The sequence below is a fragment of the Chlorocebus sabaeus genome, chromosome 7 (assembly GCF_047675955.1).
Source record: "Chlorocebus sabaeus isolate Y175 chromosome 7, mChlSab1.0.hap1, whole genome shotgun sequence".
Lineage (NCBI taxonomy): Eukaryota > Metazoa > Chordata > Mammalia > Primates > Cercopithecidae > Chlorocebus > Chlorocebus sabaeus.
This window is the reverse complement of record NC_132910.1, coordinates 123868013-123885767: the sequence shown is the minus strand read 5'-3', so window position 1 is coordinate 123885767 and position 17755 is coordinate 123868013. Positions and strand designations below refer to the sequence as shown.

The 17755-nt window shown below is 39.3% G+C and overlaps 1 protein-coding gene across 2 annotated transcripts in view; it reads right to left on the bottom strand.

The window, feature by feature from the left end:
- GALNT7 (polypeptide N-acetylgalactosaminyltransferase 7) overlaps positions 1-17755 on the bottom strand; it is a 152385-nt gene that overhangs the window by 65662 nt on the left and 68968 nt on the right. For both annotated transcript variants that reach the window (XM_008000270.3, XM_008000269.3), the window contains exon 2: positions 10488-10948. In XM_008000270.3, the coding sequence (XP_007998461.1) occupies positions 10488-10948 (461 nt within the window). The remainder of the gene's footprint in view (positions 1-10487; positions 10949-17755) is intronic.

Here is a 17755-nt window from a genome sequence, read left to right as displayed (position 1 = left end):
GGAACACAACCTCTTGGCTGTTAGCATCCCTAACAACGCAATGGGTGTATATGCCAGAATTTGAGTCCCAGGATATCCATCTTCGAGTTGTATGACCTGCAAGTGTTCTACTTCTTTGAGCCTCACTTTCATCACCCAAAAATATAGTGAAATTGAAAATATACTATCTCAGTATGGTTATAAGCATAGAAGATAGTACATTTAAAAACCCAGCATACTGCTAGACATATAGATGTAACACAGGGACAGTGATGCTGCTGATCCTTACTGTCACTGACTGAGCCCCCCTCTCCCAACCCCATCTCCATCAGCTGCTGCAACAGAGAGATAAGAAAAGCAGCAGTCACACCAACAGAGATAATTATGTGGAAGTGGAAGACACAGTTTAGACCTCATTTGAAGTGACTGAGAAGTATTCCTGAAAACCATATAAACAAGTGTAAATAAGTACACTAGGGGTGAATCCTGCTTTTCTGGGCCACTCTACGTCTGTTGGTGCACCCCCTTAGCACACTGTTAATTCCAACACTTCCTCTCATCAGCCTCAACATCTGGCATATGACCCTGGAGCCAGAGACTAGTACCACAATGACAGAAGATGTGAGGTCAAGAACCAACCAAACTCTAGTCTAGGTTACATTATTGTCTGCCCAGAAGATAGGATAGATTCTTCTTTGTATTTGATTTAAATAAGAATACCCAAGCCTGCTTTCTTAAGTAGTTGTGTTTACACAGACTTCAGTAGAAGCTTTCAAGAGAGTTTCTCTGTCCTCCTTTAATGCCCCTTCCCCAACTCAATCTCACTGGGAGAAGAAATCAGCCTTAAATATCTTCCTTGGATGGGGACCTACTCCAGCAGGCCTGCAGCTTACCATGTGTGGACTCTGGAGGGAGCTCCTACCTCACAAAAGATGAAGTACATCCTTCTACTGAAGACTACAATGCTTTCCTTTAAAGTGCCAGTTGTGAATCTCCAGGGTCTTAGGAATGCAGAGTTTAGATTCTCAAATCTTTCTCTAGAGCCCTTATCATGGTTTTGGTTTGCTCATTGGGCCTTTCTATTCTGGAGAATGCACGGATATTTTCCATTTGATTAAAATGGCAGTGTTCATTCTAAAATAAGTCACCAGGCTATTAAAAATGTGATTTTCCTCCTACACAATAGCTACATTTTGAAGAGTGGAATCACCCCTAGGATTCAGTGAAGAAGGAAGCAAAGCTACAGGTCATTTCCCAGTGACAGACTAAAAGTTTACTGAATGTAATTAAACTATATTATTTATATAATGTTAACTCATGTAATTAGCTTGGCTTTGGTGTTAAGCCATTTTTCCTTCTTAGCACTTTCAACTTATATCTTGCAAAAATGATGAAAGACTAAATCTATTTATGATACACCAAGTGCACCTTTTACATATTCAGCTTAAAATGAACAAAGATAATTAACATATTTATAACTGCATTCAAGAAGTTATATAACAATTATTCAACCATTATTCATATTACTACTTCTACAATCCTTTCTGAAGAAAAAAAACTGGTGTTTATGATCCTGCTTTACAGCTCTCTCCAATGACTTGTCTTAATGATTCCTATAGATTAAGGAGTTGAAGTCAATTTTAAACTCTGAATGAGAGGAAGGAAGCCTCCCCTAAATTGCCTCTAACCTGGTTCAACTACTTTTAAAGATTGCCTTCTCTCCAGCACAGGTCCTTTTACCGGATATTCCAGAGGTAAAGATCTATATGTGTAAATGTAAAAAGGGTGAAGTTATCTGGAGTTTTATAGCCAACTATGGCAAAAGTGAGTCCTGGCTCTAAACTGGGCCAAGTTTCTCCCCATTGTGGCCATATGGAACTCCTTGCTGTCTGTTGAGAGTGGTCTATTTTTTTAGAATGGTTGCTCTGCTTCTAGAATAAATGGAGAGGTAGGGGATATTCCTTCTATATAAATGTTGGTTTATGCTTGGATTAACAGCTAGACAGTGTCATGTAAATTATTAATCTAAAATATAGAAAACATCTCCCATTCTTCCTTTTATATTATGGCTATATTATGCAAAGCACTCATAGCATAGCCCTAAGCCCAGCAGTCTGACTATGCCTGCCTTTTAGCTGCAATTACAGGCATTTCTGCCTTGTATATGTAGTCCTAGTAAACTCTCTGTTTTGCAAGATTATGCGAAAGAAAGAAAGAAAGAAAAAGAGAGCGAGAAAGAAAAAGAAAGAAAGAAAGAAAGAAAGAAAGAAAGAAAGAAAGAAAGAAAGAAAGAAAGAAAGAAAGAAGAGAAAGAGCAATAAGACTTAAAAAAATAGGGGAAGGAAAGAAGGAAGGAAGGAAGGAGGGAGGGTGGGAGGGAGGGAAGGAAGGAAGGAAGGAAGGAAGGAAAGAAGGGAGGGAGGGACAATAAGACTGAAAAAAAAAAATAGGGATAGGAGCAGACTACACAAAACTTAAGGACCTTTGGGACCAGAGCCCTAAGGAAACCAAAACCAATCAGCACAGTTAAAATTGCCACGAATTTTTGCATTTCGTATCACAGTTCATCTTTTGCAAACTTAACACCCATAGGCTTGTGTTTTCCTTTTTGTAGGTCTTTGGAGACATTCATTTTTAATACAGAGCAATTTCACCAAAATTAAAAGTATAATCCAAGGATAGCCTTCTTCATCAATCAGTTTCCTTCTCAGTTTCTTTGGATGCACGTGCAGCTTCTTCAGACAGCTAAATATAGCGGCAAGTAGAGTGAGTGGGTCTTAAAGCCAGTAAACTTCCCATTTCTTTCACTAAAGAAAAACACTTCTGCAGAAGACAATTTTTGTCCCCTTAAGGTCTTCATAAATAATTTTTTATGGCTATCTCTTTAGCTGTGAGAAACCTTATTCCTGATCACTTCCAAACATCACTATGCGAGAGGAAATCTATGAACCACAAAGACTTACACACTGAATTGATATAATTTCCCTATTTACCAAACGCACAGGAGTCAATATGCATCAGAGAAACACATATTGATACAACCATCAGACAGCCTGTATCTAATGGTTCTGGAATAGTCTGAGCTAAATTACCACAGGTGACCATGCTGACCCACTGCGGGAAAGGGGCGTGTGTTCCGCGATCCACACTGCGCCCTAGCACGTCTGGGTCTATTGGCACAGGCTGTCTTTTGGAAGGAACTGATAACCTTTTGGCAGAGAACAATGACTAAATACTTTGAAAAGACTGTTAGCTCAAACACTGAGATACTCTAGGAGGAAAGGGTACAAAAAACATCCCTTAATCTCTGTGTTAGTGTTTCCCACGGGCAAACGAAGAGAAAAAAAGAGTCAAGGTTTTCCTGAAATTGTCTGTCACTGGGGTGGGATGTTATGGGATATCTAGTGGTGCCACCACAAATATTTTTCAAACTAGTCTCCAGGAAACTTATTCTAAATTCATAGCTGGGGGTAGAGGGCTGTGAAAATACAATAAATGCAATGTGAGTTTATAACTTTTTATTAGGCGTACTTTGTGATTTGTAACATTGGTGGCAGAGCTAGAGGGATGAAGGAGGGAAATGAAGATAAATCCTCTGTCAATAGAGCAACCTGGACAATAACCAGAGAGTGGGAAGGCTCTCATCAACCAAAGGAGGTCTGGGAGCAGAAGGACGTTTCCACCAAGGGAAGGGAGCCATCTAGAACCTATCAAGGGTAAGAAGGCCCTTCAGGGAGAAAGGGATTCAAGACTGCTGCTACTCTGCTAACGGAGGTTTAGAGAAACAAATTACCTCAATTTCCAGTTTTTGTAGCCTCACTGAAATAAATACGGTACCTCCCTAAACTGCTGTGGAAATGGGAGTAATGTAAGTTAACTCCTGCTTTTTAAAATAATTTCAGTTTGTCTAAATACGTCTGTTGTTAGCCAGAACCTTAAACAAAAATCAACTTGAGAAAATTCTAACATGCAATGTATATATGTTTTGTGTTTATATGTGTGTGAAGACGAAAAATAGCATCAGAACACAAGGACTTATTTTAAAGTAAATCTGGAAAACCCCTGAATTCACAAAGTACTCTAGTTTCCAAGAGTCAAAATTTTCAGGCCAGTAAGCAACCTGGGTCATCTGAAACCACTTTCAAATGTGTTTTCTGAACATTAGACCTAAAGTTGCCAAACTGTAGTCTGAAAAATGCAATATATTTTGGGCAATCTATGTAAAAAAAGGATTGTGTGTGAAAAATTGTCATCAATTAGTTTGGATGGTCAGATAGAGCCACCACATATTCCAAAAACAGAAACTAGGGCAAAGTACAAATACCTCTGCATAAACATGATTCATATATGTATGTGTTTATATGATTTCTATGTATTCTAAATATTTGTCTTAACGTTTTATGAGTAGCTTTAAGGTTTTAGCTCTAGTTGAAATTTATGGATCAAGATAAGTAAAAACAAATTAAAAGGAAAGCTATAGTATTACAACTAAATCAATGTTTTAAAAATAGCAACCATTTTATAAATTAGAGCAATATGTTCTAAATAGCTTGGTAGATATTAAAGAGAACCTTTAACATGGATAGAGAATAAGAAAACCTCACAAACACAATTCATGTTAGGTAAAATTACAGTATAAGAATCAATATGTATTTTGGACTCAGGTAAGAGGAGAATTATCTGGCATATAAGGCATGAGTGTAAATGTAAAATATATTTTAAAAAAATATTTCCCATAGACAAGCTTAAGAAAGATACTAACAATCTTACTAACATGTGCATAGCTCTTAGAATTTTCAAAGCACTTTTACATCTATCATCTCACTTTATAATTGCAACTAAGATAGCTTTCTACAAAACAGAAATGCAAAAGGTGTGTAGGTGGGAGAAAAGGTTAAATATTAGAAGCAAATGAATTCATTCAATAAGTCAAAACATTTAATTCACTTGTTTGAATCAAAATACCTCTGATTGTCTGCTTTGTTGGGCAGAAAAAAAGGGTAAGAATAATTTCCAAGTGTTTGCGTCAGCAGTTCACAGTAAAAAGAAATAAAATCCCAAACTTTATCAGAAGAAAATCTAACCTATCTACAAGTAGAACTTTCTACTTCTTCCCATAAACAGGCTCCTCATCCTCACTGGCTCTGCATGAATTCATCTGAACCAGGGGCAGACCAGTTCAGGTAAATGAGTTTTGGGCAGAGTGGCTTGTTCTATCCTAACCAGCCTCTTTCTGTTAATGGCACCACTCCTCTTTGTGTTACTGAGCTTCAAAGCCTTGGATTTATCTTTGATTTCCCCTTCCACTCCATCACCTCCCAAAGCCTACTGCTTCTAACTCTTTTGTTCTCTTACACTGAATATCCTCGGTTCTATAACCTCCACTGGAGATCCCACTGGAATGCCACTAACCCTCTAACAAGTTTCCACCCCCTAATCTACTCTAACACCTCTACTAGTTTGAAATCCCCAAAGTTCTCTTTATAAACCTTCAATAGGTCTTCCCAAATACCAGATTCAATGTAGGCTCTGTGAATGGCATGTAGTCTTCCAATGCCCTACTATCTTCCCAGCTGTATTTCTCTCCACATAGCTCCAGATCCAAGGAAACTGGATCCATGAACTATGTGTTCATGTCTTCTACTACATGTTCATGTGCCCTCTTCCTAAAGACACCCTATGCATCCTTCAGGGTCTTCCCTAGTATTCCCCTCAACTATCATTTTCTTTTCTTTTCTTTTTTTTTTTTTTGAGATGGGCTCTCACTCTATCACTCAGGCTGGAGTGCAGTGGCGTGATCTCGGCTCAATGCAACCTCTGCCTCCTAGGCTCAAGGAATCCTGTCACCTCAGCCTCCCAAGTAGATGGGGCCACAGGGATGCACCACCACGCCCAGCTGGTTTTTTTGTATTTTTGGTAGAGACGGGGTTTTACCATGTTGCCCAGGCTGGTCTTGAACTCCTGGACTCATGCGATCAGCCCACCTCGGCCTCCCAAAGTGCTGGGATTACAGGCATGAGCCACCATGCCTGGCAAAGTATCCTTTTCCGACTTCCCTGTAACTTGACCTCTCACTCCTCTGAACCACATTATTAAAAGATCTTTCTAATGGTTCTACATTCTGCCTTACATTATGGCATTCTTTCCTTTCTCCCTAGTGGTAGATGCTGAGCCCCTTGAAGGCAGGGACAGTGCATTACATATTAGAGATACTCAATATCTGTTGAACTGTGAAGAAAATCGTATTTGTATTTTATAGAAAAAAAGTGTGAAGGCAGGTGAAGTCATTCTTGGCTCAAGTCTTTAAAAAAGAAGTAGGCCTCCAGTTCACTCAAAAGACTGTTACTCACCCTTTTAACAAGCAATCAACAGCCAATAAATTACTCAGTCAGTGAATGTAATTCAAAGCTATCACATACAGAAGTGTGAGTCATGCCAGCAGCTGGACACTTCCCTCCTGCTTCTAGGGAAGAGAACATTCATCTACAAAGACTACAGAACAGCCACAAGAACGAACAAGCTAACCACAGTGTCAGATGTCACAGCTGGACAAACAGCCCAAGCCTGGTCTCTAAGCTATGCAGGTGCCTCATTTCTATGACAGACAGAGGCAGGAGAACAAGGCTGTTAGGGCCTGTGTTCTGAAGCGGCAAAAAGCCAGCCACAAGCAAGCCAGCTTCTGAGGCGCTCCAAGCACATTCCCCATGAGGGATGAGGATGAGGAAGGGTGCATCCTCATGTGCACAATATGGATGTACGATATGTTTTCAATATGTTGCCAGTAAAAGCAGACAAGTGCTAATATGCATATTAGGTAATATGCAACACTTAGGCGATTTTTATTCATGGTTGGTTTTTATTTTTGAGAAAAATTCCAAAGATTGTCCACATTCTAAAGTATAAATAATTTTACTTAGAAAATTATGTTATACTCTGCACTGAATTGTAAGTGTTCAAAAAGGAATGAAGTCTGTCTCATTTTTTTTTTAAGTGTGAGACAGAATCCAGTTTAAAAAATAATTTGGATTCAGTTTAAAAAAGTTTCTGGGATTTATTATATTTGGGCATTTTGAAATATTAAAAATGACTTTTATCACTAGTATAGGATTTCAAAGAGAGGCTTAGGAACATTTACTAAAATAGATTTGGGCCTTTTAATTTTATTGGAGACACAATATTTAGAGAAATAATACACAAAAATATGCAATGTCCTGTTTCTAGGCACTGCTCCAGTTGTGCCAGAGGAAAGAACATGGGACACAACTGGCTATGCAAGGCATGGAAGAAGGAAAGAAAGGAGACGGGAAGGAAACTGCGGGGTGGAAGGAGGACTCAGAGACTCGAGGTTCCCATGGAAATCAGTGTGTCTGAAATTTTTAAAGGAGATGAAGGCTTTGGCATCATGGAAGGTACTAGTGGAAGCAAGAGGATGTAGATAAAGCAATGTGTGACATTCATATTTTCCAAAAAGCAACAGAGCCTATCAAAGCTACATAGTAACTGAAAACATCTGAATGTCGACAACAAGGTAATGAAGAAAATACCACAGCAGTAAAAACAGATAATAATACTTAGGTTTCTAACCAACAGGCTAATAAAAGACTTTTTGTAGTCAATTACATCATTTAATTCTAATGCTAATCCTGAGAGATTAGTATTGTTAGATCTGTCTTAAGGTTTAGGTAACTGAGGGTTAGAGAGGATAAGTAACTGGTCAGAGATCTCACATCTAGTGATGGCATTAAGGTTTGAACCCTGGCTGATTTCATTCATACATTCATTCATTCTCAACGGATATTTACCAACTGGGTACTACTACTGAGTTCCTACTTGTCAGCTACTAGGCTTACAAATAGGCATGGTTCTTGCTCTTAGGAACTTATCTAATGAGAAAGACAGCCAATATACAATTTAATAAGCCAATATCTAATTATAAAATTTGATAAATACCATGAACAAAATGGCTAAAGAGAAGTAATAGAGAATAAAGTGGGGCCTTAGCAAATTAGACAGCATGGTTAGAGAAATGCAAGTGAGCCTAAAGGCTGGGAAGAAGCCAGCCAGTCATGGGAAGAAAGGCAAGCATTCGTGGAGGACGGAAAAGCATATGCAGAGGACCTGAGACAGGCCAGCACAGCTGGACTACGTGGGCAAGAAGTATAGTAGCAAGAAGAGGTCTGCAAGGTGGGTAAGGGCCGCAGCATGGGGGCTGCTGCACGTTAGGAGTTTGGGTTTTAAGTGCAATGGGAAGGCACAGAATGGTTTTAGATTTGGGTTTCTAAAAGACCACACTGATTTGTGTCTCAATAATAGATAGTAAGAGGCAAGAGTAGAAATGGAAAGACCAGTAAGGAGACTTCTGCAGGATTCCAGGAGAGATGATGGTTGCATGGCCTCAGGTGGAGGCAGATGAGAGGAAAGAAGCGGACCTCAGAAGTGATCTGGGCTACATTTTGGTGGTAGAACCAAGGGGCCTTGCTGATGGACTGGATGTGAGGGGTTAAGGGAGGGAGGCGCAGAGGATGTCTCTAAATCCTGTGCCCTGCTTTAAGCCTTGTACATCGTTTAATTTTCTTAAGGTATTTCTTATATTGAAAAGTTAGCTATATTTATAGTGGTGTTTTAAGTGACATATTTTAAAATAAACAGTTCAAGTGCTAAAATCTCTGTTTCCAAACTGCTAAGCTAACCCTCTGACTGTAACATCTGCACTGAGGTACACTACTTAGAGAGAGATATACACCTCAGGTGTGCAGTGACGGAAATGAAGGGGCTTTCACACCAAACCACCTAGGGGTGACTCGGAGTTTTGTCATTCTTCTGGGTAAATGCAAAGAAGTCACAACTCTGTCTGAACCTCAGACTTCACACACTCAGGTAAGAGCGCTCTCACAGTTTGGTTATGAGAATTCAGGAACTTATACTAAGTCCCGGCCTGCAGCAGACCTTCCGTTCTCCCCCACTACAGTGATGAGAATGCCACCAGTTATTTTGCAAAGCACTTGTGTAACCGAGATGAGGGATCTGACTGAGTGCTACACTGAAGATAACTGAGACGCACTCTAGCTGAGGGGCTCTAGATCCTGTTAGGGGTCCTAAAGAGTCCTCATATGGCAGCTCTAACTCTTTAACAGCCATCTTTATCTCCTAAGACCGCCAGATAAAACACAGAACACCCAATTAAAATTGGATTTCTGGGAAATCCAATTTAAAAAAATTTTTAAGTATGTCCCATGCAATATTTGGAACATATACTAAATTTTTTCACCGTTTATCTGAAATTCAAATTTAATTGGGCATCTTGCATTTTTATTTGCTAAATCTGACAATGCTATCTATGACTAGGCAAGTCTCTACTGGGAATAAATTACTCCAAGATTCTGCCTTCACAGCCCCTGGAGATGCTCTGACTCTTCTCTGTATCAGAGGTTGTATCTTTCACCATCACCCTGCTGCACTTCCACTCCTATTTTCTTTGCACATTTCACTAATCTCTTCTCACTTTTACCAATAAAGGTACAGGAATACTCAAAGTCCATTGAATGGCTTTGTTTCGGACACAGGATTTTACTTAGCGGTCATAGAGAATGCTGGTGAGCAGGTGTATGTGTATGTGTGTGAGTGTGTGTGTACATGATACGTGTATGTGAATAGGTATGGGGGTGTGAGCACCTGCTGTATTAACCTTTTGAAAATTAAGATGATGCTAACAGTATGTCATCAGGAATACATTCTGCGTGTTTTCTAGTAGCAGTGAATTAAATTTCCAACGACATTCATGAAAGCTATGTAGATCCTATAGTAGTAGAACGAGTTATTGAATAAACTGAAAGAGAAAAGTTTTGAGTTCATTCAGTAATCACTATCCATCAAAAGTTAAGAGCTGAAAATCTTTCATTTAAAAATCATACTACGTGAAAAAAATTGGAAAGCTTAGGTCAGAGTTTTATCTATCTGAGTGTTCCTTTTGCGATAGTCAAGGGTTTCAATTCCGAGTTTCAGTACTGAGGAAAAAAATTCAAGGAAACATAAATCTAGTTCATTATGCAAAATGCCCAGAACACTGTTACTGTTTGCTATTGTTCCACAACAAGATAAGGCACTTGCTCCAGAATGAAAATCAACAAATCAAGGAAGTTTTGCTATTAAAAAATTGTCAGTTAAACTAAACAACATATTTAATAGTGTAGTTGACTTACATCCTGGTGCAAGCTCATTTTCTCACTTGTGGACTGGTAACAAAAAATTCATAGACCAGTGCCAGTCTGGGGACCACGGTTTGAATAGCACTGATGTAGAGGGCCCCGGAATTTTATACAGCCCGCCTTCAATACAATGGCATAAATGTAGGGACAGCCTCCTTCTGACCATTTTGCTGTTCAAAGATCCTCTTATTTCCTTGAAATAAAGGCATCAATAATTTCTCCATTCTAACAATCTAACTAAACCTAACAACCTATGAAAACAACAGCTGCCCCATTGTTAGAAAGAAGAGGATGTGTGCTTACTCTTCTTGGCGTAAGTCATTGACGCTGCGGTCCAGTGAGATCATGTCACTTGCCACCATGTTAAATCCAAACTCTTTAATGCTGGCTTGAATTGCATGTTTGAATTCTGGTCCCAAAACCAATGGCTTGGCTTTCTCTCCAGGGCCACCAACCACTCCAGGAGGCTCAGGTTCTTTGGGTTCAAAGTTACCGAGGATCCCTGGGCGAAGCACAGGATCACGGTAGGTGAATGTCTGAGGCTTAAATGTGAGATACTGCCTCTGCATGATATCTTTCTGGGAATCTCCTCCAGCATGGTGCTCTTGTTCATTTTTGGCCTTGTTTTTTCTTCTAATAGACTCTAAGTCCACTTCTACTCCTTCAACATGAGGCCATGGTACCACAGGTTTGAATCTGTCCTCCCCAGGAGCTAGTCCATTGCCGCCTCGGTTGGGCATGGGGTCATTGACATCTCTGTCTTCCTATACAAAAGGGAGGGGATATACAATGAGTATATGAAGGCAAACCACCACAGTTGAGTTCATGAGACCAATTTTCAGGTTTAAAAAAAGGCTGAGGCAACAATAAAACAGTTTGGAATACAAGCAGGACATTAATCAGGACTTCCCATTAGAAGATAGCTTTCAGAGTAGAGAGGAAATACCAAGAAATAGGCTATCTCCTCACCTTACTATTTCAAAATTAATGAAAGGATGCATTTTTACTTCTCCCTTTACAAACCTACCTCTCTATCAAAGGCCCCTTAATAAAGCATGTTTTTAAGGGTTAGAGCAAAGAAGTTCTAGAATCTTTGATTAAAACAGATGCTTAATAGGTCATGTTTGTACAGTATGTGGTTTTCCCCGTTGGCCTGTGTGTGATAAATATAACCTTTTGTCGGTAGCACAACCATATGGTGGCAGTGGTATTAGATGGATGTCACTGTCAGCAGGCTGGCTCAGTGCCCCAAATGGCAGAGGAACAAGGCGGGGATATGCAGAGTCCCAATTTGGTATTTTTTACTCACTGAGAGTTTATCTGAATTCAGAAGTATAAAAAAAGCTAATACCTGTAACTAAGTCAGCTTGGGCTTTTAAACTACTCCCCCATACCTAGTTTGCCCCATTCCAGAAGCAGCATGGGTCAAAACAGATTCTTTGTACAAGGATATTCATTCACAGTAAAGGGTGCCTCTCTTTTCTGTTTGGACCGTCTTCATCACCTATGCAGATCTTCCAGTTAGATATGATCAGTGCTTTTGCTTCTGCCGGTACCATTCTTTGCACAAGACACTGTTTCTCAACATTGGCATCACCTTGATGGCTTTGAAAAATGCCAATGTCTGTGTCTTACTCTCAGACATTATGATTTAATTGGTCTAAGCATTTCGATTTTTAAAAGCACTCCTGGTGATTTTAATATACATCTAAGCCTGAGAATCACTGGCTTAATGGGAGGGCTGCTCATTATAATTAGACAAGGGGATTATAGAGGACGCAGCTGGGGAAGAGGCAAGGTGCACACAGAACAACTGCAAAATAGGCTGATGGGTCTGCCACTTCCCTCCACACTAAGACTGTGTGATTCCCCTACAGATAGAATTAGCTACAGATAGATTCCCCTACAGTCATAGAATTAGCACCGCCCGACCAAAATCTTTCTACAGGTTTAGAGCTACCTTGAAAAGTAAAGTTTACTAGTTTGTCTTAAAAAATACAAAAGAAAGTCTCTAAGTATGATGTTGATGTGTAGGTGCTCTCTATTAGTAGTTTATCTAGAGGCAAAAATCTTTATAGAAAGTCAGTTATTTCAGATATGAAGTTAGTAGTTAAGGGATGGCAAAGACTTGATTTTCAAAAGTTCAAAAATAGGCATGCAATGTAAAATTCAAAACATCCAAAAGGGCATGTAGTGAAAAGCAAGCTTTTCTGCCTTCACTTCTGCAGAGGGGATTACAGCTACCAACTTCTTGTGAATTTTTCTAGAGATGTGATATGCATGTATAAACATACATGTGTATATATAACAAGATAATTTTTTTTGAAAACGGGACATAGATTTTAACTAACTCATTAAAAAAGGAACCTGTAAGATATTACAACTGGTTCAAAAAGAAATCCAAAGGACAAATATAAATATCAAGGATATTGCAAAGAATTTACAAATTGATGCAAATCTGGTTAAATTGGTCACTCTGCGTAGGGCAATCATCAACTGCATTCCACCAGAACAGTTTGCATTTCAATGGACAAGGGTCTTTTGCATCACTCTCAGTTTTCTGTAATTTCCAGGATTGTAAAATAGGAAAGGCTGAGATAAGCTGGAAAGCTGAGTTAGACAGTCATCTTTTGGGACCATTTCAAAGTTTTTCACAAGTTCTCCCCTAAATAGAAAAGGCAACACAGCCTGATTGTATAAATGTGATGCCTTTGTTCAGGTATGTGTGTAACAGGGTTGAGAAAGCCTCTGGATCAGCCTTCTGATTGTTACATCTCAGGGACTTAGCTTGAGCCTAACCTGTGAGCCCTACTAAGGGTCAGAGTAAGTGAGTAAAAGGCTGTTTTGTTGGAAATCATATTCAAGAAGGACTGAAGATTCTCTTGGGAATTAACTAAGTAAAGTATAAGGCAAGCATGACTGTAAGAGAGAGGTAAGGGGTGATTCTGATGATGGAAAAAGTGTTTGTTTCTCCAATTTATCTCCTGGCTCCTTCCAAAATTATACTTACTTATGTTAGTGTTGTAAGTAAATTAATATAGAGATATCATTATAAAATGTTGTAACAAACTGGTTCCAAGTTGTTGATGCTGAAACAAGTATAACACAAAAAAGAGAAAGACATTCTCCTCCACTTTAGTTTTTCCTATCATAGGCTCAAGAGAATTGGTAAACAGGGAGGTAAGGAAATGTTACTAAATACAGAAGAGTAGTTTGAACAGCTCATATGATGTCAGCATCCAGAAGCCATAGCATCCACTAAGTTACCTAATGTTCCATACAGAGGAAATTTAATATTAGAAGAATACAGAATATGATAACATGAAATCAAATTGTGAAATACATGCTATAGTCTAGGTTGGCCTATGCTAATACCAAAATTGCAAATTTAAATATTTTTCATATTCAACTATTTCAATGAGGGAAATTTTAATGGATTAAAAATTCATGTTTATTTTCCTCCAAAAGGTTTTTTGTTTTGTTTTGTTTTGTTTTGTTTTGACTTAATGGTTCTTTGTCTAATCTTAAACTATTGGTGTTCTTCAGGGTTCTGTTATTAGTCTATTTGTCACTCCATCTTCATGTTGGGTTATTTCATTCTCTTCCAAGCTCAGTGACCAGTTTTATAGTGATCACGGCTACAACCATTTCCCCAGCCCGTATCACCTTTCTGAACTCTAAACCTCATAGGCAACTGCTTCCTGAACATTTCTGTTCATCTCTCTCTAGTAGCTCTAGTAGCTAAATTTAACATATCAAAAACTGAACCTATCATTCACCTCACATCACAAGCCTGTCTCCTTACTTCAGGGACTGAAACCACCATTCACTCAACTCATGAAATCCAAAACCTGCAATCATCCTCAACTTCTTATTCTCTTTTATCTACCCTTCTGACATCCAATTAATCATAAATTCCTGTCAATTCTATCACCTGCGTAGAGCCTCCATCTGGCCACTTCTTTCTATCATCCTCACTGCTGCTGCCTTAATTCAGGCACCCTCACCTCTGAACAAGATTACAATAGGAATAATAGTGATGATGGTAAACACTGTGTCCTAAGTGCTTCACTTATATTAACTTAATCAATCCCATGAGTTAGGTACTATGATTGCCACGTCTATTTTATAGACAGGACATCTGACAGGAAAGTTACCCAAGATTAGAATTAGTATGTAGTAGAGTCAAAATTTCAATCCAAATAGTCTGGCTCAAGAGTCCACACTCTTAACCACTATGACCTCGTGCTTCTCACCCTGACACATGTACTTCCTACACAGCAGCCACAGGGACTTTTCTAAAATTCATAGATCAACATGCTTCTTTCCCTGCTTACAATATTCCAGCAGTAGCCCACTGCCCTCTGGAGAATATACACTCCTCAAGGGGGTTGGCAAGGCTTTGGAGCTCTAGATTGCATGTATGACATGTCTCCATCACTATCCATGAGACAGGAGTCAGCTAACTTTTTCTTCAAAGGGTTAAGTAGTAAACATGTTTGGCTTTGCAGACCACAGGGTCTCTGTGGTAATCATTCAAGTCTGCCTCTGTAGTGTGGGAGCAGCCATAGACAATATGTAAATGAATGGGTACGGCTGTGTTCCAGTAACCCTGAATTTACAGACACAGGTGTTGGGCTGGATTTGGCCCCCCAATCCCTGCACTAGACTGTAAGTTCTGTGAATGCACAGGCTATGTCCATCGTACACACCACTGCATCCCCAGTGCTTATCCTGGTACATAATTCCTCAATAAATACTCACTGAATAAACAAATGAATCCTAAAAGTTCTGCTTTGGAGGTAAGACAGACTCTGAAAAGAAAAGAGGAGATAAAGAATGGAAAATACAAAATAGGAGAGCAGGGCTTAGATCAGATAGACCCATACTGGCAATACCTTATGAATTCACCAAGAACATAACTCTATATTCCCTCCACAGCATTGTACTTTTAATAATGCTATATAATAGCACCAGAAAAATTGAATTTGCTCACTTCTCAAAGGCTGCATGTCATTAAATCTGAAGGCAAAACCAAATACAAGAATTGTCCGTCTAACCCCAAGTCAACTAAGAATAATCACATCGAATCTTAATTATATGATTCGAACAATGACTATAAAGTGGTGTAATACTTTACTCCCCTGAGGAGGAAAGCTACATACTCCTTCTGTCTAAGAGTGAATGAGAATCAGTAGATGCGTCTGTGACTCACTGATACTATAATACCTTCGTAAACACCAGCTGATGCGCTCTACAGTCCAAACCAATGAATCACTGTTAAACAGAAATGGAAAAGAGGATGAGTAGATAATTTTCCAAGATCAGTATGTTCATAAAGGTGGAAATGGACTGAAAAATATAATCACTTATCACTGGATGGTAATATAGATTACCAGAAGTAAGGTCAGGGCAGTCACCATCCACCTTACAACTTACAAAGTGCCCCTTCTTACCTCCAAATCCTGCTTATACGTAATATTTTTCCAAGATGGCCATGCCTTGGTAGAGATAATATAAATCCAAAGGGATTTAGAAAAATGGTCTTTAGAGCAAATGACAGTAACTTAGGCTTGCTTGAATTTGAAATCGTAGGTGAAGCCTAGAAAACTAAGCTTTTAATGATGAGCTTATGCAGTCACACGATCTCTTGAGAAATGACTTAGCTTTAGGAAAGGGCCACTGCTTGAATGGCATGCACGCTATTTGGTTATCATTCTTCATGAGCCACAGAATTTAAAGGCATAACAAGCCAAACTTCAATCTGTGATTTTTAACTCTCTTGATCAAAAACACCTTTCATCAGAAAAATCCTATCAGCATCCTTTCTCTGGCTGCACTTACCTAAAAGGAGCAGAAGGAATGGGCACAGAAAGCAGAGAGAGAGGTGGTAAAAATAAATAAGCTCCAGAAATTCAGAGGGAACAAGGTGTGCTAGTAGGCTGGGGCTCCCCAGACTCTCACCAACATGTGGCAGAATGTGGGTGGGAATGTGGGGTGCACCAGCCTCAGTACCCTTCTTTCTCTCTGCTTAGTTACAGCCAGATGGACTAGACATTTCCTGCTGACTGAAGACCTCCATGTCTTGCTCCTTTCAGAGCACTAAGCGATGACTGCATTGGGAGCTGTAGCCCTGCTGGGCATGGTCAAGGAATTTGTCTGTGCTTAATCAGGGCTTAAAATGGATAAGCCCAAGATTAAACAGAGACCTTACCAGTCCTTGAATATCTAGAATGTCATCCATACAGGAAAGGACCCATTTCCAAGTATATTTTAATATCCCTAAACTAAAAGGAGATGGAAGGCCACTTTCCAATGGCAATGCCTCTGTTAACAACTACAGAGGCAGAACTGAAAATGGATAAAGTATGCTTTCAGGTAACTTTATGGAAATATAAAAATTCTACATAAGCTGTGGGTGTGGCTTAAAGTATGACATTCTGGTAAAAATTATCTGCTCAAAGAAATAGACTCGCTTAGAGGAATTCCTATTCCTTGTCTTTATTATTTTTTTCTTCCTTTCTTTAAGTATCAGGCCAAGATATAAACCAAAGGGCAACAAAATAGAGAAAATAGTAGAGTTGACATCATAATGCTCCACTAAAAGAAATCCAGGTCAGCAACTCTAATACTGTATATTAAATTTAAGCAGGGTAACCAGGCTGAGTACTATACAGTAAACCAGTTCGTCCCCAACTTACTTTATGGATTGAAACACTGGTACTCTTGACAATGGAGTGCAGCCTATTAAGTAATAGTTAATAGTTACATCTTTTATTTTTATCTCAAGACTTCTGATATACTATGGCAACTGCAGTTACAAGTGGGTAAGTCTGTGATGCAGTTTTAGCCACCTACTGGAAAGATTTTATCAGGTTTCTAAGTGGGCATTTTGAGCCAATTAGATGCCACCTCCTTTAACCAAATAAGCAAAATATATAATACAGTATATAATAATACAGATCTATCCTGTACTATGGTGAAGAATACTGAAATAAATAAGTATCTTCCTAGGCTGCAGGGATCCATGATTGTGCCACTGCACTCCAGCCTGGGGACCACAGCTGTGACCCTGTTTCAAAAACAAAGGTATCATGCACACATATGTTTATTGCGGCACTATTCACAATAGCAAAGACTTGGAATCAACCCAAATGTCCATCAGTGACAGATCGGATTAAGAAAATGTGGCACATATACACCATGGAATACTATGCAGCCATATAAAAGGATGAGTTTGTGTCCTTTGTAGGGACATGGATGCAGCTGGAAACCATCATTCTCAGCAAACTATCGCAAGAACAGAAAACCAAACACCGCATGTTCTCACTCATAGGTGGGAACTGAACAATGAGATCACTTGGACTCGGGAAGGGGAACATCACACACCGGGGCCTATCATGGGGAGGGGGGAGGGGGGAGGGATTGCATTGGGAGTTATACCTGATGTAAATGACGAGTTGATGGGTGCTGACGAGTTGATGGGTGCAGCACACCAACATGGCACAAGTATACATATGTAACAAACCTGCACGTTATGCACCTGTACCCTAGAACTTAAAGTATAATAA